The 23,402-nt window shown below is 38.2% G+C and overlaps 3 protein-coding genes across 4 annotated transcripts; 1 reads left to right on the top strand and 2 right to left on the bottom strand.

Moving 5' to 3' along the window:
* Window positions 1-344: 344 nt before the first annotated feature.
* Window positions 345-2,112, bottom strand: LOC141789314 (receptor-transporting protein 3-like). Its single transcript, XM_074668694.1, has 2 exons — window positions 1,818-2,112; window positions 345-1,126 (listed from the first exon to the last, which is right to left on the bottom strand). Exons 1-2 carry the CDS (start codon window positions 1,958-1,960, stop codon window positions 796-798), a joined length of 474 nt encoding a protein of 157 aa, XP_074524795.1. The 5' UTR covers window positions 1,961-2,112; the 3' UTR covers window positions 345-795.
* Window positions 2,113-3,040: 928 nt separating this feature from the next.
* Window positions 3,041-4,973, bottom strand: LOC141789299 (receptor-transporting protein 3-like). The gene is made up of 2 exons (XM_074668676.1): window positions 4,532-4,973; window positions 3,041-3,659 (listed from the first exon to the last, which is right to left on the bottom strand). The coding sequence occupies exons 1-2, from the start codon at window positions 4,678-4,680 to the stop codon at window positions 3,317-3,319; spliced, it is 492 nt and encodes a 163-aa protein (XP_074524777.1). The 5' UTR covers window positions 4,681-4,973; the 3' UTR covers window positions 3,041-3,316.
* A 4,002-nt stretch (window positions 4,974-8,975) lies between these two features.
* dynlt2b (dynein light chain Tctex-type 2B) lies at window positions 8,976-11,225 on the top strand. Of its 2 annotated transcripts, none has more exons than XM_074668540.1 (4): window positions 8,976-9,131; window positions 9,325-9,394; window positions 9,674-9,737; window positions 9,843-11,225. In XM_074668540.1, the coding sequence occupies exons 1-4, from the start codon at window positions 9,059-9,061 to the stop codon at window positions 9,927-9,929; spliced, it is 294 nt and encodes a 97-aa protein (XP_074524641.1). In that variant the 5' UTR covers window positions 8,976-9,058; the 3' UTR covers window positions 9,930-11,225. The 2 variants fall into 2 exon arrangements, with proteins under 2 accessions (XP_074524641.1, XP_074524642.1); XM_074668541.1 differs by having other exon boundaries at window positions 9,838-11,219.
* The last annotated feature ends 12,177 nt before the right edge of the window (window positions 11,226-23,402 follow it).

Here is a 23,402-nt window from a genome sequence, read left to right as displayed (position 1 = left end):
TCCATGAAAAAAGAGAAAATCAATAGCAAAACTTACAGGAAAATAATTGGTCGTGTATCTGAATATTTCTAATCTATCAATGTTATGAAACTTTGCTCATTATTTTGTACTTCAAACCCACATTAAAACCTTTTATCTCAGCTAATCACACACTGACTGTTTGTACCCTTTATGTAAGAAAAAGCATTCAGCAACAGCAGCCACTGACATTATCCACTTTCTCCCTTTTCCTGTAAATAAAGGCCTATACAGTCCATAAACAAGCTGACTGACACAAACTTAATAGGTTTTGCTGAAATGATCCATTACTGGAAGCAAATCCTCAACTCAAAGCTGTTGCAGAACTGTGTCTTTTTATTTTTGTCTGTTAAGCAAATAGTCAAGATTATGGGTCATGATCACAGACTCATGGGAGTTCATAGCATACACACTAACACTGTAAGTAGCTATTTATATTAAAGAATATACAGTACATATATTTTACAGTCAAACTGAATCAGGCAAAAATGACAAATGGTAATAAAAGCTTTTATTTTTTATTTCTGTTTTTCAAAAGTGTTTACAGTAATAATAAAGATTCATAGGAATATAATCACCTAAATGATAAAGGACAAAAAAATAATGTAACAGACTGGCAGGAGGAAGAACTGCGTGCACTAAAAAAGAATGTTAGCTTAAAAAGATGACTCAGAAGATGACTAGATGACTCTAGCAAAATTAATGCCTGTCTTAAGGAGAGACACAACACAGCTTGATCAAACATTTTAAAAAGTAACAGTTGAAAGCCACACAAGCTTAGCTCCTTGGACAGATGCCTTGAATGCAGCCCTCACAGTGAGCAGGCTCATGGGGGCTTTGGGCGTCAAAGCTTCTGAAGCGCCTGGTTGGTTTTCCCACATCCTCATTGTAGCACTTCTTTCTGATCTGCTCCACCAGATTCTCCAGGAGCACATTGATGTTTCCAGAGTTGATGCTGGGTTCCTCCATTGGACCATCATCACATGTCTTACTCTTCTGATGGAGAGGCTTGGCCTTGGCAACACCCTGCCCATAAGAAAGGCGCATGTGGAAGACCACCATTGCCTTGTTGGAAGCCCAGACTCTACCACAATGACTGCATTTGAACCTTGAAAATAATAAAGACCCGGGTTAAAGAATTGAAGTCTGGACTGGTCTTTGAGAGAAAAGACAAAAACACTAAGCAAGTTAAGGTTTGAGTCATAGTCCATTAAGAAGTTATATATTGATTGAAACTCTGCGCTTGACAGCGTAGTTTTTAAGTGCACAATTACAGATAATGACAGAAAATGGATGGGTGGGTCGATGGAGACTGAAGGCAGAGCAAAATCTATCTGGGAGGAAAAGAGCCAAAGGGCATCATCTCCTTCCTGTTTACATAATACGACCAGATTTTTTCCTCTTTTGTTGAAAATGCTTAATCATTTTACCTCAACATCCAGGATAAAAATTCCCAGATTGTTTTCTATCTAACTTTAAAATCTTTTTTTTTTGTCTCCCTGGAGATTACATCAGTTACAGTGATTTATTTTTCTTTAACTTTTACTACAAAAAAAAAAACCAACTTTTGATCCTTAAATGTAATGATCTACTTTGTAATATCATTTTTTACACCTGACATCTTGTGCATTGGCTCTGCTGTGACTTAGTGAATAGATTTAGGTCAGCACAGCATACTGTGAGTAAGCAACAGCAGACAAATATACACTAACAACTGAGACTCCGATGCTGTATTTTTTTATATAAACCAACTTTGATGTCACTGCTTTTCTAAAGTGAATAATATTTTGCATACTGACCTTCCACATGTGCTTCTGACACTCATTTTCCAGCCCTTGTTCGGATACTTTGCCACAAGATTGCCATCAAACTCCAAACGCCAGGGATCTCGAAGGCTCTTTGTTTTGTTTCCAAAGATCCGCGTCCACTCTGAGTGGTTCATCTCGATGGTGCCGGTGGTGATGGTAGCAGAGTAGACCACACTCTCACAGCTGATCTGAACTAACAGCCTTTAAGAGTGACTCACTCTGAGAGGGACTCAGGCTGCACAACTCCATGAGGAGGGTTTGGGAAAATGAAACTTAATGGGGATTTCCTAAAGTTTCGTTTTCTGGTGTTGCACTTCTAGGCTGTATAAAACAGGTTACACTGTACACACTGATTTCCTTTCCTTTTCCATTTTATCAGCAGTGTTGTTATAGTTCTGCATTTAACTGTTTCAGGATCCAAGCTGCTGTATGTTATAATGAACGTTCCAGTAGTGCTTTGCATTGTTTTTTTAATTATTCAATTAATTTATTTATGCTATTAATACCAATGTTCATGTGACTGGAAAGAAAAGAAGAGATCCTGAAGTTTCTAGTTACATTCTTAAACAACTAAAAGGAAGCATCTACAAAGTTTACTTGTTAAAATGAAGCTATGGGTCAATCTGTAAAGGTATGTTCATTACCTGTGTATCGTTCATTGATGACAGAAAGTATAAAGCTTCTGCTTTTTGACCATGTCTACATGCCTAAATGCATTAAGATGCTGCCATGTGATTGGCTGATTAGAAATTTATGTTAACTAGCAGTTGGAGAGGTGTAACTAATAAAGTGTATGGGAGTGGTTGCACCACACACTCAGTGATACTTTATAGTTATTATACTCAAGGATATTTATAGTTATACAATATAAAACCACTAGAGGGTGTGACAAGAGCCTGACTCAAGAGGTGAGGTCTTGTCACACCCTGCTGGGTTTTTACTCATCAAAATGTTTACGGTTATGTCACATAATCCCGCTGTAAATGTCAGTAACTCTTTTAAACTAGCTTGACCTTCTACTCATTGGCATTACTTTTTAAGATCTATATGTTTTACAAGAGGAAATAAAAATACTTGATTGCTTTTCAAAATACCCTTATGATTTTAATTCCAGAGGTTTGTTCAACACTTGTAAAATAACACACCCATAGCTCACAGAAAAAACAAAAACAAAAAAAAACATCAACAACAGTGAATGAGCTGAATGCATCAGATTATGTGTTCAGTGTGATAGATGTCAAATACAATGAAACAAAAAGAAAAAATAAATAGATTTAAGGCTTTGCCATTATGGCGTCAAGGCGGAAAATGTTATTTAGATTCTAAATAAAAGGAGAAAATGCTAAGGAACAATATAAACCGCATCCTTTACAAGATTAGCACAGAAGAAATATAAAGGCATTCAAGTATTTTGTATTCATTTTTTGAAATTTTCTTGTTTAATCACCCCTCTATTATTTCTTTTTTTCTTTTTACTTTTTCTCAAACTCTCACTTAACAGATTTCTCCTGCGTACAGATGCCTTCAATACAGGCCTCACAGTGATCAGGCTCATGGGGATTCCGGACCTGCCAGCGCCGAAACCCACGGTACGAGTCGCCTAGGTCTTCACGGTAGCATTTTATCCTGATTTTCACCACCAGGCTCTCCATGAGGCTGTCGATGTTGTCGAGGTCAATGCTAGGCTTCTCCATTGGGGCTGTCTTGCACTTCTTACAGTTCTGGCGGAAACGCCTCACTTTGACAATACCCTTTCTGTTTTTAAGCCGCATGTGGAAGACCACCATCACTCGGTTGGAAGGCCAGCCTCTTCCACACTTGCTGCATTTGAACCTTGACAATGACAAACAGCCACAAGTTAGAGATGATGCAGGGACAGGTACAAAACTACTGCTTGTGCTGGTTTTATAGATGAAAATAAAGGCTGAGAAATGTTATCAACAGTAAAATGTATGTGTTATAACAACAAATAAAACATGCACATGCACTGTGCATGTTGACCAGCTCTATGACCCTGCATGTCCAGTAAATTACGATATTTGGATAGGTAATTAATTACCAGATACATCTGATTCCTCTAAAAATTGAATGTGCATTTGTCTTTAGACGCAACATAGTCTGGAGTGGTGTACTTTAATGACTGAGCCTCCAGCCCCTGATATAAGAAGATATTGTTTTGCTCAGCAATGTGTTAAAACACAAAGAATTGACTGCAGGTGAGTCACTGAAAACTAAATCCCACATTCCCTGACACACCAGACTTACAGACTGATCTGGAATAGGCTGATATAACCAGTTACACCAGTGTAAACCACCCATCCCTGTCTTTTACACCATGTGACATGGGTATTTGCCATTTAAGTAACCTTTGGCCTCATCATCATTTATGGTTAGTTTTACTGATTCGATGGAAAAAATATACAACAGATCCCAAACCCTAAATGAAATAGGTCTTTGTAATACTGAACGAGGTTTTTAATTACATTTTCATAACCCTAGAACCAAAGAAACACTTAATTTGAGCGCAGCCTACCATAGACTAGGAACAACAACAACTACAACAACAATTAGGTGATAAGAAGTAGGAATAGTAATCAGCCTTTATAAAATGTTTTATTTAAATGAACTTTAATATAGATAACTAAATAAATACTGAAACAAATTTTTCCTCACTAAATCAAGTAATAAAAATTCGACATACACACCATGCACTTGTGTTCTTGATGTACTGCTGCCAGCCTTTGTTTGGGTTGTCTGGCTCAAGACTGTTATCAAACTCAAGACGCCAAGTATGCCCCTCTTCAAGTTCACTTGCTTTACTCTCAAAGATGCTCGTCCAGTCCAAAAACGACATCCTGTCAGCATCAGTGTCTGTAGTTGTTGGTGTTTGCGAAAAAGTAAACAAACTCCGACAGAGTGATCACCATCACCGGAGAAACGAAACCTAAAAGTATCACCACAACTCCTGTTTTGGTCAACGGCTAAAACTTTGACCTTTCAGTGTACGACGGATGTTAAAGACTTGACTGCATTAAGGAATCAACCAGCAATTATTAAAAAAGGTAAACAAAAATGTAACAGTGGTCAAAGAAAATACACTAAGTGAACAGAATTCTGGCGGAGGATTGCACGAGAAACGAAACACAAACCTTTATAGCCCATCCTAAGCACGAGTGCCACCTGATGGATTCATGCTGTATTACACTCCACAGTTTATCTTAATTCTAAAAAAATTACATTAAAAAATCCATGGGCTCTTCATACAATTTCAGAATCATGTAGTTTTCCAAGAAGTTGTTGTTTTACTTCTTGCTCATTTATCAACTTTCATAATCATTTCCTTTAAAGGTGCTATGAGGACTGTCTAGAAAAGCTAGTTTTTCCTCCGTGATAAAGACTCCATATGAGCACTTGCACTCACTGTTGTGAGGACGTAAGGCATGTGTTAACTCACTTTTTAATTCTCTTCATGAAGAAAAAAGACAATCCACAGGAAAATTAGCAGGAAAAATAACTTATATTTAATTACTATAATATTTATATTCTACCAGTATTATAAAACTTTGCTCATTATTTTACGTTTTAAACAAACAGCAAACACTTTTATCCCAGTTAATCACACACTGACTGTTTGTACCCTTTATGTAAGAAGAAGCATTCAGCAACAGTAGCCACTGACGTTATCACCTTTCTCCCTTTTCCTGTAAATAAAGGCCTATACAGTCCATAAACAAGCTGATTGACACAAACTTAATAGGTTTTGCTGAAATGACCCAACACTGGAAGCAAATCCTCAATTCAAAGCTGTTGCAGAACTGTGTCTTTTTGTTTTTGTCTGTTAAGCAAATAGTCAAGATTAAGAGTCATGATCACAGACTCATGGGAGGTCATAACACATACATTATCTTTTTTTTTTTTTTTTTTTTTTTTTTTAGCTCTTCATAGAACATATTTTCCACCTTCAATTTTCTGGTACCCATATGTCTGCTGAGCATTCCTGGACATATAACATCAAGACCAAAGTGAAGAAGGCTCAGCTGTAACTATGCTTCTTGCATGGCCTCAGGAAGAACATTCTGGAAACAAAGCTGCTGCTGGCCTTCTATCACGCCACTGTGGAGAGCGTACTGACATGCTGCCTAGGTGTGTGGCACCTAAGCCCCACAGCTAAGGACAGGAACATCGTACTCAAAAGATGATCTCTTCCTGTGTGGCTCAAGCCACACAGGGAAAAGATGGCCTCTTTCATGTATTTCATACAAAAGTTAATTTGTTGATAGAGGACTGCACAAGAATCGAAACAGAAACCTAACTCCTCCAAAGCAGCAATGCCCCTGGTGGATTCATGCTTTTTTAAAATTGTGCTACACAGTCCATGGGTTTAGGATAAGCGTTTTGGAAAATGAATGAATGAATTAGTCCATGGTTTTTAGATACATGTACAGAGTACTTTGTTTCGTTTCTCAACAAGTTGTAGCTTTACTCTTTGATAACAAGTGATGAAAACTGTTGGGCAGTTGTTCTTTTATGGTGTCACTATCATTGCTGCATTGACTAATTACAACATCAGCTAAGATGATGCCACTCTGCATAACCTGCAGGAAACTTATCTGTTTGTGCCTTACTGAAGTTGTGTCTTCTTTCAAAAACATGATCAAACAGTCTTTAATGGAACACAAAGCAGATGTAGCAGTATGAGCATATACTAGTATAGATGATATAATAGCTCTGCTGCATCCTAATCAATAGCTCTACTGTAATTTATAAACCACAACACTGACATAATATTCATACTATATCAATTGATAAACAGTACTCAAGTACCCCAGCCTTTCGCCTGCACTCTAGATGCACAGCATCCACTGTGGTCTTGAGCTATTGACAAAATCAGATGCCAGGAATCTTTATTTCCAAAACGTTTTGCTTTTCTTGCAAAGATACTTGTCCACTTCTGATCAGCAATCCCCTCAATAAGAGTAATACATAATTTAATACATAGAACATAGGAAGGATGGCATCAACCCTTAACAGCTGATCTGAGCCGTTATCTGTCAGACTCATCATCTTGAAAAGTGCAACCTGTTTTTCTTGAGTCTTAATTAAACCACATTTTAATTCTTCTATTAAATATGTTTGAGATATTGTTTGGTTAGCCCAAATTTAAAAGAAACTGGAGTTCTATGCATGGTCTGTAAAGACCTACAGTATGGCATAAAAAAATGTAGCGGTTAAATGTATTTCTTCTTAGGGAACACTGCACCCTACTGGTTTCGTGTTGTATGATCATTTTTTAGTTGAATTTTTTTTTTTTAACCTCCAGTGATGCTACATAAGAGACTATCCCATTAATTTGTGTATTCAGTAGATTTTTTGCATGTTGGCACATATTTTCCGTTGCTAGGCGCTGCCCAAGCAGCTGCCTGTTGCGGCAGCTCTCTCGTCTTTGTCCGTTTTTTGTAATTATTTTCATCTCTTTTTCGTAATCTTTGTATTTGGAGTGGATCATCACTTTGTATGGTTCACTGTCGGCCAAGGACACCAAACTTTTTGTGGCTTCAGCGATATTTTTTACTATTTTTCTCCTGTGTTTGTCTGGAGATCCTACATGTAACCATGGCTGCATTGTTTAAATGCGAAATTAGCTGTTAGCAGCCTGTAGCATGTCAATGCTAACTAGTGTAGGGCTTGATGATTTGCTGCTGGTTCTCGGATGTGAGCTGGGAGGTGATGATGTGGACCTGTCTTTCCATCCATCGTTGTTGGGAACGTGGGACCTAGCCCCAGGGGATGGATAAGCTAGCTGAGCTAACCCAGCGGCATCGTGCTGTTCACGGACGTGGCTGACGGAGGTGACATCGGACGCCGGCCCCACATTGGAGGAGCTTTGCCTGCTGTGGGCAGACAGGATCCAGGAGACAGAGACTGAACAGACTGCTGAAGAAGCTCAGTCCTGGACCCTGTGGAGGTAGAGACTGGCTGAACTGGAGAGTGGTGGACGGGATGTCGTCATCTAATATCTTATGGACCTTTTTGCACTTTCTATACTCTTTCTTACTTTTGTTTTCTTAAATGTTGCAGTGACTCCTGAATTTCCCCTCGGGGATAAATAAAGTATTTTCTATTTCTATTGTCAGCAGTGCATTTCAGAAGAACTAAAAAATAATCACGTCTTATTTCGCTTATTCTGCTGCTTCCTCTGCAGGAAATATATTTCAGGTCATGCTGTTTGTAGTTCACAGAGGCCCTGCTGTTAATAATTATTGATTTGTAAAGTTTCTTTCACCATATTTAAGCATCATTGTGCCCCCCCCCCCCCCCCCCCCCCCCCCACACACACACACACACACACACACACAAAACAAAACAAAACAAAACAAAAAGCATTATCCCTGAATGGTAAGCAGTTTGAATCCCTCTTATATTTCAACAACAACACAGTTTAGCATCTATAATTTGTGATGACTGGCTTGTGATGATTTTTTTGTTGCAGAATTTGAAAAAAAAAGTTAGATTAAACGGCCACAGTCACAAATAGTTAATAAAACCAGAATGTAGCCTTAATGTACTCCCAAAATCATGCTTCATTTTCAGGTATGTGTAAAGGATTGACATCATGATTTGGACTCATCCAAAATGCCTTAAAAGCAGACTACTATGATGCAGTCCAGTAGGTGGCGGTAATGCACATTAAGTTGGTTTTCAACCGCTGATAAACCCAATAGAAGAAGAAAGGGAACAGTTATGTCGCCATGGTAACACTTGAAGCCTGTGCAGATTAGCTTGCTGGCAACCGTTAGCCTTTCTTTTTTACGTCTGTCGTTGGAGATAAAGTTGTATTACTGACTTCACATGGAGGGGTCGGATACCTACCTCATACGACCGAGTCAAAGCGGGTCATGGCCGTGTAATACGAAAAAAGTACGATGTGAAGTACCACTCCACGAACCCTAATTTACAGGCGCTTTACCTTCATTTTATCATTTACCACTTGGACTTTTTTGTCAAGGTGGCTGGCCTCAGTCATTTTTGTTTGTCTTAATAAAGTGGACGTTTGTAAATAAAAGTTTGGTAGTGTAGTAGTGGAAAAAAAATGCGCGTTTTACTGACTGTGAAAGCTACTTAAAAGGCAAAAGACGAACGTCTGCAGTTATCTGTATTTTGAATCTTCCAGGTTTAAGCCGGCCGTTGTCAAGGAATGTATTCGTGAAGTTGTGAGAGAAAGGTTGTCCGGGATGCGTTACGACCCAGAAGAGGTGTCAGAGTTGTCCCGTTCACTGGCGGACTGCATCAAGGACAAAGTAAAAAGTGAGTTACCTCAGGGAAAAGTAACAACGACTAGCATAGTACTTTTTGATTGCTGTTCGAGAAAAATGACTCAGATCAAGCGGAAACTGACAGTAACCGGTAAACTGAGTGGACAAACGAAGAGGTGCTACAGCCTCTGCACAATGTTAGTTGCTCTTGTTTACTTCAACAACTCTGGTTTCTTCTCTCATAGGTTCAGGGTTTGATAGATATAAGCTTGTCGTGCAGGTGGTTATTGGAGAACAACGAGGACAAGGAGTCAAGTAAGTGACTTTTAATGTTACAATATTAACATTTATCAAGTAATTGAAACATTATATGCAGTTGTTTTTAATGCACTGTTGGAGACAGATGGACATGATTAGCTTGCCCTTATTAAAAGACGTATGAAGGAAATTTACCCAGACACTGTGGTCAATGCTCAAAGCTGTCAGTAATCACTTACAATTGGCTGTGAATTATTGAATAAGCATACAATAAACAAAGCATTTTAGAAATGAATCCATTGAAACATCACCTGCTCTGTCTTCTCTTTTTACCAGGATGTCATCAAAATGTTTGTGGGATGCCGACACAGACAACTATGCAGAAGATGTATTTATAAATGTAGGTGCCTTTTTCTTTTTAGAGAGTATAAGGGTATCGGAGGGGGGAGCAGATTTCCACAAAGATGTTTTTGCTAACCTGGACTGTTTGCTTTCTGTAGGACAGTTTGTTCTGTGCAGTGGCAGTTTTTGGAAGCTATTACTACTGAGGGAAGGAAGATGGCCGACAGAGTGCTTTCTGCTGGAGATGTAAGGTGATCATCTAATGAGACAGCTCACTCTCAGCATTTCAGGTCTATGGTGCATTGATCTGCAAACAACTGCAACTTTCCGACATCAAACGTAATGGTGATATTAGTGCAATTGAGGGACTTTATCAGGATTTTCTGACTTCACAAGATTTTGAAAGACTGATGCCTGTTTTGAGGATGATAAAATGATAAAGCTCTCCCAAGAGGAGTTTTATGTCACCGAAAGTTTGAGAGTTCCATAGTTTGTTCATGAGACTTTTTGTTGCATGAGAATATGGCTAAATTCAATATATATTGGAAAAAAAACAAACACAAATAAAACAAAAAAAACAATAATTTGTTGTTCCAACTTGGTGGGCTCTTACAATAGAAAAGGGAAAAATTCATACTGCTTCCATTCGTTGTATAGAAAGCAGGGTTGTTGGACTGACTGCTAGCATCAAAAGGATTATACACATTAGAGAGCTGTATCCTGCTCTTTCAGTGTATTTTGCTGCAAGAGCTGAGCCATAAACAACTGCATGTGATGAAGTGCAGTGCCTCTTTGTTAAAACCTTTATGTTTGCATTAGCAGAGCATGGCAGTAGAGGTCAGTATTTGTCCGTCTGTCAAAACCAAGACCTGGATAAACCGTTAATGGTACATTAACTGACAGAGAAGACCTCTCTAGATTTCTTGATTTGTTTAAAATCTGAGTTCCTTATTCAAACAGAAATCAACACCTCTATGCACGCCTTTTAGTTGTACTATGACTGAACCAGTGATAAAATTATTGTGCGTTTGAGCTTGATCTATAAAAATGTTTTTGCTGTTGGTATTCAGAATTGAGGAAGCCTAATCTTTTGAAGCCTGTTACAATGTTTAAAATATTTAGAAATTAAGAATGTATCATTAACACAGGTTTTCATGCACATTGCATTGTACTCTGTTATTTTAAAACTAAACAAATGATCAACACATACAGTATTTATAGATCTACCATGAACAAAACTGGCCTAGGAACGGCTTTAAAAATTGAATAATACAGTCCTTGGTTGAACTATTAAACACAATGTGGCACGTTAGGTTTAAACAGGAAACTGCTCATAATAAATGCCATGGTTCCAATTTAATATTTGATTCTGTGTTGTTTTTCTTAAGTCACATGTTCAAAATCCACATGAAATGCTGCCTAAAGTGACTCAAATTAAATTGTGAACTGTAGTTTTGTTTTGGAGGACTTAAGATGAAAAGAGGGTAAATTTTAGGGATGTTTGACACCACGTTTTCAGACTGATACCAGTACGAGAACTCCGTCTTGAGTAGCCTACTCGCTGATAGTGCTAGTACTTTTGATACGTAAAATTTCAATTAACAGTGTCAGATCATTTTGATCAAAGACAGCATAGTCACTCTGACATCAAGTCCAACTAAAACATAAACAACTCTTTCTGAGTTTAGATTGTTTTTGATAAATATTGAAAAAAAATAATATTAAAAGTGCACAATAAAACTAACAACTGTTAGATTTAAAGTATTTTTTAAAGTAAACTAAAGTGCAAAATAAAACAGTTAAACTGTTAACTCCTTGGTTCATTCATGTTGTCTGAACAGGACCTGACGCACATTTGTTGTGGTGTTAAACCGCAGCAATTAGCAGCAACTAGCAGCAACTAGCAGCAACTAGTGGGGAGTAGGACTTGCTCGACGAAAGATTTTCTTGCCTAAGGTATCTGCTGCTGGTACCTGCAGCCTTCACAAGTACCAATACCTTGAAAAAAGACCGGTATCGACCAGATACCGACACCTGGTATCGGTACTCACCCATCCCCAGTAAATTTCCTGCAACATATTTACCAAAATGTAAATTTATTTTAACAATGTTAATACATTTCAAATTTAACTGTTACTTGTGAGTCGTGCTCAAAGTTTTGATTCTGGCCTGTTTTTGACATTCTCAACAGAGCACATTCTTGTTTTGCGGCGAAGTGTTTTGCTGCTGTAAACTCATTACTATAGCTAACTTACTATAACAGTCTCTGATATTGTGTTTGCATTTTGGATACCACCTTGTAAATGATAAAGTCATACAGTCTTCTGCTGCGTGCTCTGCTTGGACACAGCTCTTGTCAGAAACAAAATTGGTGTTTCTATTTGTGAGAATATGTCAGACACACAATCTCTAGCTGAGTGTTACATCTGGGAGGATTTCAAGTCTGTGCAAGGTCAGGGTTTGATTGTCAGCAAATTGTACTTCCAGAGTGGAAGGAACTTTAGACAAAGGCCACTCTTGTAAGCTGGTATAGTGATAATTGCGTTGCTAAAGGTCTAATATACAGAAAGTGTCCTCCCAGAAAAAAATGTTTTGGAAGTTTCGTTTACTCCATTTCACCTTTGTTACTGTCCCTTCAGTACCCCTGTAGTATTTTTTCATGATTTACAGCTAAAAAAATTCCTTATTTTTGTTTTAGAAAATCCTTATTTGCCCATTCTCTGAAATGACTTCATCTTAGCTTCTGTCTCTTTAAGGCTCCCAGTCCCACAAACCCTGATTCCTCTGACTGGCCAGCTCACTGGAGGCCTGTCAAGGAAGAAGTAAGAGCAGACTTTGGTATAGTGGTTTGGACATTTGCACAGGTTTAATGTGGACATCCAGCATTGTTACTTTATGCCCATGTTTAAAATTCTGGAAGGCATAATGCCCTTCTTTAAGGACACAGGCCCAGGGCATTTCCAGTGATATCCACAGAGTAAGAGCTTCGAGAAAACCAGACAGGATGCCATACGCATAGCTAGAGCGGAGATTGAAGGAACAGAGAAAATCAAACCCTGAAACCAACTGCACAGCTTTTGAGTGTGAGACTTGATTATGTAAAAGTCAAGGGCAATGATGGTTTCCTCCATAATAAGGGAGCTAAAAAGCAACGGAACAAATGCTAGGTGCAACAAATCCCAGTCCTTGCATTCCTCTAGCTACCTGTCAACAGCCTCCATTCTCTGGATGAGCAAAAGAAGGACAAACACTGGATGATTTGACCATGGTTAGATGGATTCAGAGAGAGGTGCCTACAGATGGTGCCCAGGGAGTTACTTTGTGGATGAAATTATAAATTCTTTGAAGGGGTAGTCTGGTGGAATGAAACCAATCATGCAAAAGAAGATCCATATCTTGGGAACAAGAATCTCATGCATACTCTGCGGCTTCAACCTGTACCTGGGGGGTTGTGAAGCATACAGCCTAAGCTTGGAGGACCAGAAGATGTATTCATGAAGCATGTTCATCTCCTGCATGACAAAATTAGAAGCTATTTTGAGATAAGTCCTCCATGCCAAGCCTCTTCTGCATTAAAGTCACTTTCATTGGTTAGTATGGTGTGTGTGTGTGTGTGTGTGTGTGTGTGTGTGTGTGTGTGTGTGTGTGTGTGTGTGTGTGTCAATCAAGAAAATCAAGAAAAAAGCAGAGAGGATTTTAATTGTGTAATAATTCTCAAAATATCCAAACTTACTGTATACAAACAACAATGTACAGCACAACAGTACTATTTTGTTTGTATTCAAAAAAGCACATTTATGCCACTTTTGCTTTGCATGTTTTGAAAATCACATCTTTTTGCTGTGTCATTCAACCGGTAACCGAAATAACACCAAAATAACAGAGGTAGAGTTTCTTTTCGCCTTGAGCGCCTCACTTTCTTCTTCGTGCTTAATCTTGTCTGATTAAACTGCCGTACCAGGGGGGCAGGTAGTCACATGACCAGTTGAAACAGTGACTGATTAGTCATCTCACGCTCGCTCTCTTACTCGGTCAACACACACACACACAGGCACACACACATCACTCACACAAACGCTCATTTTTTAACACTTTTTTAAAATAAATGCACAAACGCACCTCTTTTGCGATTACGTAATTGCATGTGCTGACATTGCGATTGCGATAATCGTGCAGCACTAGTATTGGTACTCGATGGTACCATTTTTCATTAATTGTTGTGTTAATGTGGTGAAAAAAAATCAATTTGTTTAATAAAAAAATTATTATTTTTTCAATTAAACATATTTATTTTTCAACATATAACCTTGAAATGTGTGTTCATGTCCAGCATCAAAAATCGCCCACTCTTCCAGTCCCTCACTGTCACAAGGATGTGTTTAGGTACCTGAACATGGTACCTTTTGATTTTACGTGAATCGGTACCTGGTATTTTTCACAGAATTCGGTTGGTACCTATAAAAGTACCTAATTTGGTACCCATCCCTATGTGTGTGTGTGTGTGTGTGTGTGTGTGTGTGCGTGTGTGTGTGTGTGCGTGTGTGTGTACAAAACCTCAGTACAGAAGATAAGGAACTGAGAAAACAAGGCAGAAAGTGCTTGGACCCCAGATTAGATTGAAGTGCCATGAGCAACACGTTCTTCTTCTCCTCACCTTTGATGACCAACTACCAGTTCACATAAACACCTAGTGCAACATGTCCACTGAGTCATGAAAAAGTGAGCAAACCATCTATTTTATTCATGCAAATTCATGAATCTGATTGGTTTTTTTACACTGACATTAAAGCATTTTTGGCTCACAGACATCTGAAGAGTAGTCAGTGATAGGCTTGAATTTAAGTGTGACAATGCTTGAACCTTGTAGGTCTCTGAAATAGTTGCAATTTGCTGAGCACCATTAAACTCCTCTGTCATTTGTGCTTAAGTTTTACCTTTTACTGGTCTGCTGTCAGTTTGTGTGACTGCTGTTTGTGTAGGTCTGACAGCAGCGGCTTGAGCCTCAGGGTTAGATTCACTCTAAATGTTATTTTTACCCCCTTTTCTGGGACGGCATGGTTGGAGAAAAGGTTCAGTTGGTTTGTTTGTTCTTTTAAATATCACATTTTGTAGCAACCATTTCATTTGCACTTGCTGGTTCCTCCTCTTTAGCTTCCAGTACATGTTTCCATTTTAATGCAAACATGCTTTACTTTTCTGATTTCACTTTCTGTTCTGGTAGATGGGATAGAGGATACTTCTGTTGATGGAGAACAGTACCTGGAAGATTCTACTTGAGACATGAAAGTTTTAGTGCACTGTTATAAAGGTTAACCCCATTAGAAGACACATGCATTGTCAGGCTCAGTATCATTATCATGTATTTGCACATGTGGATGATTTTTTTCTGATGATAATAAGACTTTAACCCTCAGTCAATATTACAAAAAGGGCTCATTTTCTTAAAAATATTCCCTGTGCCATTCTTACCCTTGTGGACGTTTTACCCACCATAAGTCTTAATTAACCTCCACAAATGATGTTGAACTGTTGTGATCACAACAAGTACCATTTTTCTTGTTTGAACAAAAACAATCTCCTTTTCGCCTCCAGTAAAACAGCTGGCTTTTGCGTGAAAAACAAACCACTTCAAATGCACGGATTTCCATGCAATCTCTAACAGTTTTTTTCCCTTTTCCAACACTCCAAAGCTTCATGTTGATCCTTCGCCTTACTTTGTGGTACATGGTGATCCACACAGAGAAATTTCATTTCTTGCACAGGCTTTTGTCTGTGACAGAGGTTTTGTGAATGAATGAATGACTCAAGTGAGTAATCTAAAACGAGCATATGAGATAGAATAAGTTACTCACAAATATACAAGCAACCTAGATGTGTACAAAGTCCATGTTTGAAACTGTTGAGATGAACTGGTGCAGTGAATCTTTTGCGTGTATTGAAAATCAAGATTATTGTTGTCCTTTTCTACTGTGAATTAGTAAATTACTTGGATTTTCTTTATGATTTGATATTATTACATAAAGTAGGGATGGCCCGATACTTGGTATCGGTATCGGTATCGGGCCGATACCAGGCTTTTTTTTAAGGTATCGCAACAGATCCTCTAGGCAAAAAAATCTTACTTCAAGCAAGTCCTCCTCACCACTAGTTGCTGCTAATTGCTGCAGTTTAACACGACTGCAAATGTGCGCCAGGTCCTTTTCAGATAATATGAATGAACCAGGAAGAGTTCACAGTTAAACTTTTTTATTTTGCACTTTAGTTTACTTTAAAAGATACTTAAAGTCTGACAGTTGTTATTTTTATTGTACACTTTTAATATATATATATATATATATATATATATATATATATATATATATATATATATATATATATATATATATATATATATATATATATAATGTTTATCAAAAAAATTCTAAACCCAGAGTTGTTTTTGTTTTATTTGGACTTAATGGCAGAGTAATTGTGCTGTCTTTAATCAAATTGATCTGTCACTGTTATTTAGAATTTTATGTAACAAAAGTGCTAGTAGTATCGGTACTCTGAATCAGTAAGTAGTCCAGAAGGGGTACTTGTACTGGTATCGGTCTGCATAAAAAAGTGGTCTACAGAAGAAGTTACAGGTTTGGCCACATTGAAAGTTTTAGAGCATTTCTGAAAGAAAATTAATGATTTCCTGTGTCCAGTAGTGCTAAGAGAACAACAATGGCAATTGTCACACTTATACTCAGTTGGCTTCATATGGAAAATAATTGGTGCCCTCTGCAGGTCTAATCTCTGGACCAAAGAATTTTATAGAAAGGTGAGTAAGAACTTGAGTCAACCCAAGTTACCAGTCATTTTGTCAGTGGCATCAGGTAAACATGCAACACCATGATAAAGAGGCATAAACAGCAGGTCCTCTGACTTACTTTGATGAAGTTTGTCTGAACCTTGTCAAAAAACAGAGGTTTGTTAAATCAATCTAAAATTCAGCCATTACATCAAAAACATTTCTTGAATCAAATTCAATCCATTAAAGCTAATTGAGCAAATTAAGAAAGCAACAATACCCTCCTAGTTGGTCTCAAACAAAAGTAAAGATGAGAGCAGAGCATAACAAGTGCATGAAGCATAATCACATCACTGCACCCTGAGACGCAAACACAATGTTCAGCATCAGATAATGTGCACACACATGAAAAAATAACAAAGCATGATTTCTAAAAGGTAGAGCTGCTGTGGATGAGAAACATGTAAATATTACACACCTTTGAAAGTCTAAGTACATTTTTAAATCTTTAACAATTACTAGACATCCTGAATAGTTTCAAGCTTTATTACTCTTCTTCTTGTGTGCTTGCAACCATAACAGAACTTTCTAGACTCCTCTTCTACTGAACCAGTCTGCTCCATGTCTCTGGGCAAGTAATCAACCATGCAAAGGCCAATTTGATTTCAAATATCAGTGAGGATAATTCAATAAAATTGGCATGTCCCCTGCCATTTGTGGTTTTCTGTCAGCTCCCACTTGCAAACCATTGTTAGCGTGGTGGAGCTACATTCTACATACATGAGAACTTTGGTGTACTTTTGGTTAAAATCTCAATCTCAAGTTAAACAGGGATGATTTAAGCATTGATTTGAGCATTGAAGTGAAATTTCTATTTCAAAGCTGTGTTCAACAAACAATCTACTTTAGCCATGCTGCACACTGAAGAGGGAGGAGTATGCTGTCCCATATTTTAAGCATGGATATAAAGTGACCATACTGGATGTTAATACAAATGTTTCTTTTTTTGAATTGCTACTTATTTATATGTTGTATAAATTGCTGAATCTGTCCGTAAAAAAAAAGGAAAGAAAAGAATAAATAACACAAGATCTTCAAGAGGTCGTCCCATTACTTGCTAAAATTATGTGGTCATGGCATAAGGGTCTTCTTACTGGTTTATTGGAGCAGAGGCCTTAGTGCCTAAACCAAAGGGTTCCAGAAAGAAGCTGAATTTAATGTTCTCTAAAACAGCAGTCTGACAGAAAGTGAATTGTTATTATTTTTTTAACCTGTAGATCCTCCAAAGCCACCACAGGAGCACCAAAGGGGCAGCACAAAATCAGAAAATGCACAATACCTGCTCTTTGGTAAGAGTTTAAGATACCAAAATATATAAAACAGATAAGAGTGTGAGAAACACATTGAAAATACATGGCTAAAAAAATAAAAGAGGCAGAATAATAAAGACATGACAAAGACATCATGCATCATAATTTTATTTTCTTAATGTGATTTAATATGGACATAACATTGTTTCTAAGTACTTATATCTCACAGCTATTTAAACCTTTAATCCTCAGTACATAACTGTCCATTTGTAGGTGATGACTCAGACCTTCGTTTTTTTCTTCTGTTAACGCTTAAGTCCTGGTCCATTAATTGCCTCTTACATAAAACCAAACTAATGTACTCATATACCTTCCCTCCACAAGCTACTCCATAGCTAATATAGGTTTAAAGCTGTTAGCAGACAGATACTCTGAGCAGCCCTCTTTACAATGAGATGTTCAGGTAAACCCTAAAGCTGAGTGGATTTCAGGAACCTCTATCAGGATTTTTTTTTTCTCTTGTATTTGTCCACATCAGCTTCATACAGAATTTTCTCATAAGTCTGACCCTCTTAGGCATCTTCACTGACTGACTACCGTCATCATTACTGAAAGCTATCCATCAAGTGTAAGTCTGCTGGTCTTCTTCTCTCCTTAAAACTGTAGGTCTTCTCTGGAAGTTTACAGACCCACTAAGGGCGTATTCAGACCTGGACTGTTTGGTCCACTTTAAACGGACCAGGATTCGTTTCCCACGCTGGTGCAGACTTTCCATGCAGGTGTGAATAGACACAAACAAACCCTGGTGCGGACCAAAAAAACGGACCGAGACCCACTTTTTGAGGTGGTCTCGGTCGGCCTCTAAACGAACTCTGGTGAGGTTCGTGGTTCTCCAGTGCAGGTCTGAATACAAACCAAGGTCGATCCGAACTAACCACAGGATACATGCGCCTTTTGGGCCTATCAAGCCACCGTAACCTATCTGTCTTTGGTTCATACTTGATCCTCCATCCTCCTTGACTTCTGTTTAGCCACGCTGTTGCTGGCATGTTGGGGATCAGGACATAGCATCTCCTTGCTGTGTGCATTCGTCTTCGCTGGCTGTTCCAAAATTTGAAACGGTGTTGTTAAGCCTGCTTTGAAGGAGCTGCTCTTGAAACTGAAAATGATTTTGCACCTCTAATAAGAGCACAAACACACGTTTACCTCCATTTCGGGGTCTGTATTCTGTGTGCCGCCCTTTTTCAGTGCCGTCCAATGAGAGCACTGATCGTCACACACGTGGATGTGTTTACAGAATATAGTCCACTTGCAAAAAGTACAATCTGAATACGAACCGCACCAAAGGAAAAAAATAAAGTCCGCTTTTGGTCCGGACCAAACAAGTGGACCAAAGGACTTTTCTGGTCTGAATACAGTCTAAGTTTCTTCAGGCTGAATCAGTCAGACTGAAAGGAACTTGAAAGGAAAAAAATAACTGATTTGTATAATCATTAGTTAGCTTTACATGGTCAGTTATCTGTAAGTGCTTCATCATATTTAATTGAGAGATCCTTTCCTTTTGTATTCTCGGCGCACAATGTCTTCCTGAGGATAATTTGTAAAGGTTAACAGGTGCCTGATTTAACTGATGTCACATTATCAGATATTATTTTTTTTCCTTAGCAAGTCCAAGTTAAATGTACCCTCGTAATGAATGTACTTTTCTTTTATCACTGTTAGGCTGGGGTGTTTTTTTGTAATAATTTCAAACAATTAGTCTCACAAAAGGTGAGCACAGCAGCCTTGACCTGGTTGTGTCAGAATAAAGGAAAGTCTAGAAAACTCGTTACATAGATTGTGTTTCCTTTCACCTGGTCCTCAGAAAGCAATGCAAGGGAAAACAATATAGTCTGACTTCTTGTTGTTATGGACGGACACATGGAGGACACAAGGGACAGGTGCATGTTTGCTGTCACCTTTGAGTTCACAGACATGATGTTCTGTTTCCATAGAAACTTCATCAGATGAGAGATGGACAGTTTTATAATATGAGCTGAGACGTGGACAGAAAAAAAGCTGAAATCTCAACCTTGTAACAGCTGCCGTGTTCTTGTTTTATACCTTTAATTCACTACTCCAGTTTGGATGGTGTTTATTCCTTTAGTAGTTCATTCAGAATAAAACTCTTTGAATCCACAGGATATGATGAGAGTTTTGTGAAAGTTTTACAAAGGCAAAGGGATTTTGCCCCTAACAGACAGACCAGCTGATAAAATACCTGTTGGTAACTCTTCTCTTGTAAATTAGCCTTCAATAAACACAGCAAGCTCCTGAAATACTCCTCATAGACTGATACCTGTTGTTCCAATGTCATAACACTTAATTTATAAATTGATTTTTTTCATGCTGTTTTCGTGACAGCATTTGCAGTCTTTTGCAGAATTTTTAAATGGACCTGCTTTGTGAAGCATACTAATAATGGGCATTCCACCAAATTGGCTCAATTTGCTTGTTCTAACTCTCTGAAAATAAAGTCAAATTTCTCTTTTTTCACTCAATCTGATCATGCATCATGCTGAAATATAAAAAAAATGCTTTGGCCCATCTCAGGCAACTTGATTTATTTTTACACAAGGTTCCTTAGTCAAAGATGGTTGCATTTTTCTCAGTCCTGTTACCAAAACTCATGTGACATCTAAAAAGTATGTTTAAAAACTTTTTCAACTTATTTCCAGCTACACTTCTGCTGCACTTTGTGGCTCCCTTTAAGTAATATATTCATAGTGTGAAACCAAGCTTAAATCAAATCCTAAAAATCACCATTACCTCAGCTGGAGGACTGGACGACTGTACTTGCTCCTATTACTGGTACTAAGCCCTATCACTACTCATTTGAGTAACGGAACTGAAAGAGAAAGAAATGAGTTTTTAGTATTGAATTGGAAAATACATGAAAAATAGCAACATAGCATTAGCATGTAACAGTGATTTAACAATATTCTATCTTTTTTATTCTAAAAATTAACAAAAAGCATTAAAAATTAATTTAGGTAACATGACTGAGCTAAGATTTTCACCCCCTCAGAGTTTACCAAAAAATAAAAAAGGAGGTAATACAATTTAAGTTTTAAATTTATTTATTTATTTACTTGTTTATTTTTTTAATCAAGTTTTTTTTAAAATAGAAAATAAGCTTAAAGTACAGTTGTAATAAGGAGAACATGTAAGGAGGGAACATGTAAAAATATTTTATTTCTGAAGGATTTAAATTTTTATATTTCATGCTAAAGTCTAGTTTTAGGAAGTGGGGACAGGCAAAAAATGTGACATTTAAATCTATTCTTTGAATTCTCTTCATTCAAAATGCAATCAGATCACAACCAGATCAATGTGCAGGACACTTGGCTCAATACAAAAATGTATTTTTCTTTTAATTTTATCATGCATTTATACATTTTATTACCTGGGGATGCAAATCGCACAGATTGGTGGAATGGCCCAGATGAACACCAGCAATCAGATGATTTTAAGAGGGAGAAATAAATCCAGCAAAATGTTCTTGGGAGGCTTTCTTGGTAAAACTGACCCATCAGTAATTTTATAGATTTAGTATCCACAGGACTGAAAACAGTTTTTCTTTCCAGGTTAAGAACATTTATCCACATTTTTCCACTTCCACTGCAGTGTTGAGTGTGTATTGAGATCCTCGAGATGGGTCCAAGTGAAGAGTGTGTGTCTGCATGCACCAACCATTGATGGGCTCAGTTGAAAGTTGTGCCTGTGCATTCACAAGGCCATATTTCCCAGACTCCACCATGTCCTTTGGGGATAGGTGATTGCTGGCTGTCATTTACCAGAAAAGAATTTCAGTTGAGCTAAATATTTCTCTGTCATTGACGTCTGATTTGCCAGCTGGTCCAGGGGTTTCAAGCACTTGGAATAAGTGAGCTAATCCAGATAGTTTATTCATGTTCATTCTGTAGTGTTTTCTAATATACCGTGTAGAAAAAGTTTTAAGGACCAAACACAGAGATGTGTTGAATCTTTATTGCACAGAGACTCACAAAGACGGGACATGACTAACATCCCCTGCAGGGCAGACCATGCTGGTGATTACATTAGCAAATAGAACATGATCCTTTCATATGAGTTACTTTTATTCCTCACAGACAAGGTCATAATGGAGAGCAAATTATTTTCTTGATTGGTGATATGAAGGACAAATGGCTGATCCAGAATGGAAAATGGAAGTCGCCTATATGGCTCTTTTCTAATCTTCCAGCCACCCACAGTGCTTTACATAGCGTGCTATTCAAGGCATTCACACTTCTTTTGTAACCTGATGAATGACACCCGAACGCATACGCTATACGGCCCACTGAAATATGTTTCAGACTAGTTCACAAAAACCTGCACTTGCTGTACTTCTCTTTCTTCTGAGAGAGGAAAAGTAGAAGTTGCAGATTGGCCTTTTTTGCAAACCAAGGTTGAGCACTGTTCAGCCTATAAAAAACAGCTAACACTTTGAGAGTAACTAAACCTGAAGATTACAAATGTCATATATCAGTAAATACAGTTGTTTTGGTCATGTAGTCACAGCTGATTTTACTAAATGTACCACAGGTACTTTTGATTTCAGAGTTTTAGTGAAAAGAGTAGGAAAATGAGTTCTGGAGGAGGGAAGTGTTGAGGCTATCACAATGTGCTCACATCAAGTGTTTTGTTCAGCGTGAATGACAAACCAATTGATGGGGTATAAGTGGCTAATCCACTACAACAACAGCTCTGTGATTTCATATTCTCAGAGTTTTGATTGATTGGAACCCTCATGTAGCCCAAAGGTGCAATTTAAAGCCCGACAATGTTATCACACTAAGCTGTCGCCTCATGTTAGGTATTTCTGGTATTCTGCTGCCAAGGGTGATATCTTGCTTTTCAAGGGTCGCTCATATACCGTCATCTTTCTTGAGTAGGTTATTCATTCATTCATTCATTTTCTGAACTGCTTATCCTGTTCAGGGTCGCAGGTGGCTGGAGCCTATCCCAGCTGTCATTGGGCGAGAGGCGGGGTACACCCTGGACTGGTCGCCAGTCAATCAAAGGGCTGACACAGAGACAGACAACCATTCACTCACACACTCACACCTAACTCCACATAGAAAGGCCCACCTGTCAAGCTGGGAATCAAACCGGTGACCTTCTTGCTGTGAGGCTGCAGTGCTCACCGTTGCGCCACTGTGCAGCCCTTAATCAGCCTAGCCTTCCTCAAATATTTTTGGAGAAAGAGTAGGTTAAAGGGACTGTAAAGTGGTGCAGTGGTTGGCAGGAGGTGACCAGTTTGACTGCCGGATTGGGCAAGGTGAGCTTTTCTGTATAGAGCAGGGTGGCCAACCTGCAGTTCATGAGCCACATGTGGCTCTTTGCCTTTGGGTGAGTGGCTCTTCTGTCCACTATATAGTTATGAGTAACGGTGTGCCTATGAATGAAAATATTGATAAACTGATGCCAAAGTTGGGATCAGTATTGATTAATACTTGGGTGATGAGATTGATACTTAAGTTTCTCTTCTCTTCATATGTGCCTCTCATGAGCTTATCTATCTATCTATCTATCTATCTATCTATCTATCTATCTATCTATCTATCTATCTATC

Source organism: Halichoeres trimaculatus, unplaced genomic scaffold (assembly GCF_033239565.1).
Source record: "Halichoeres trimaculatus isolate MK-OKI-2021-1 unplaced genomic scaffold, fHalTri1.1 fHalTri1_scaffold_4, whole genome shotgun sequence".
NCBI classification, from domain to species: Eukaryota; Metazoa; Chordata; class Actinopteri; order Labriformes; family Labridae; genus Halichoeres; species Halichoeres trimaculatus.
This window is presented reverse-complemented; position numbering and strand designations above follow the sequence as displayed.

Excerpts from the sequence above, each read along its gene's own strand:
- dynlt2b (XM_074668540.1), top strand. The coding sequence starts at position 9,059 with ATGCGTTACGACCCAGAAGAGGTGTCAGAGTTGTCCCGTTCACTGGCG. Across the intron at positions 9,132-9,324 it reads CATCAAGGACAAAGTAAAAA|GTTCAGGGTTTGATAGATAT; the intron begins GTGAGTTACCTC and ends CTTCTCTCATAG. Across the intron at positions 9,738-9,842 it reads CAGAAGATGTATTTATAAAT|TTTGTTCTGTGCAGTGGCAG; the intron begins GTAGGTGCCTTT and ends TCTGTAGGACAG.
- LOC141789314 (XM_074668694.1), bottom strand. The coding sequence starts at position 1,960 with ATGAACCACTCAGAGTGGACGCGGATCTTTGGAAACAAAACAAAGAGC. Across the intron at positions 1,127-1,817 it reads GTCAGAAGCACATGTGGAAG|GTTCAAATGCAGTCATTGTG; the intron begins GTCAGTATGCAA and ends ATTATTTTCAAG.
- LOC141789299 (XM_074668676.1), bottom strand. The coding sequence starts at position 4,680 with ATGTCGTTTTTGGACTGGACGAGCATCTTTGAGAGTAAAGCAAGTGAA. Across the intron at positions 3,660-4,531 it reads ATCAAGAACACAAGTGCATG|GTTCAAATGCAGCAAGTGTG; the intron begins GTGTGTATGTCG and ends GTCATTGTCAAG.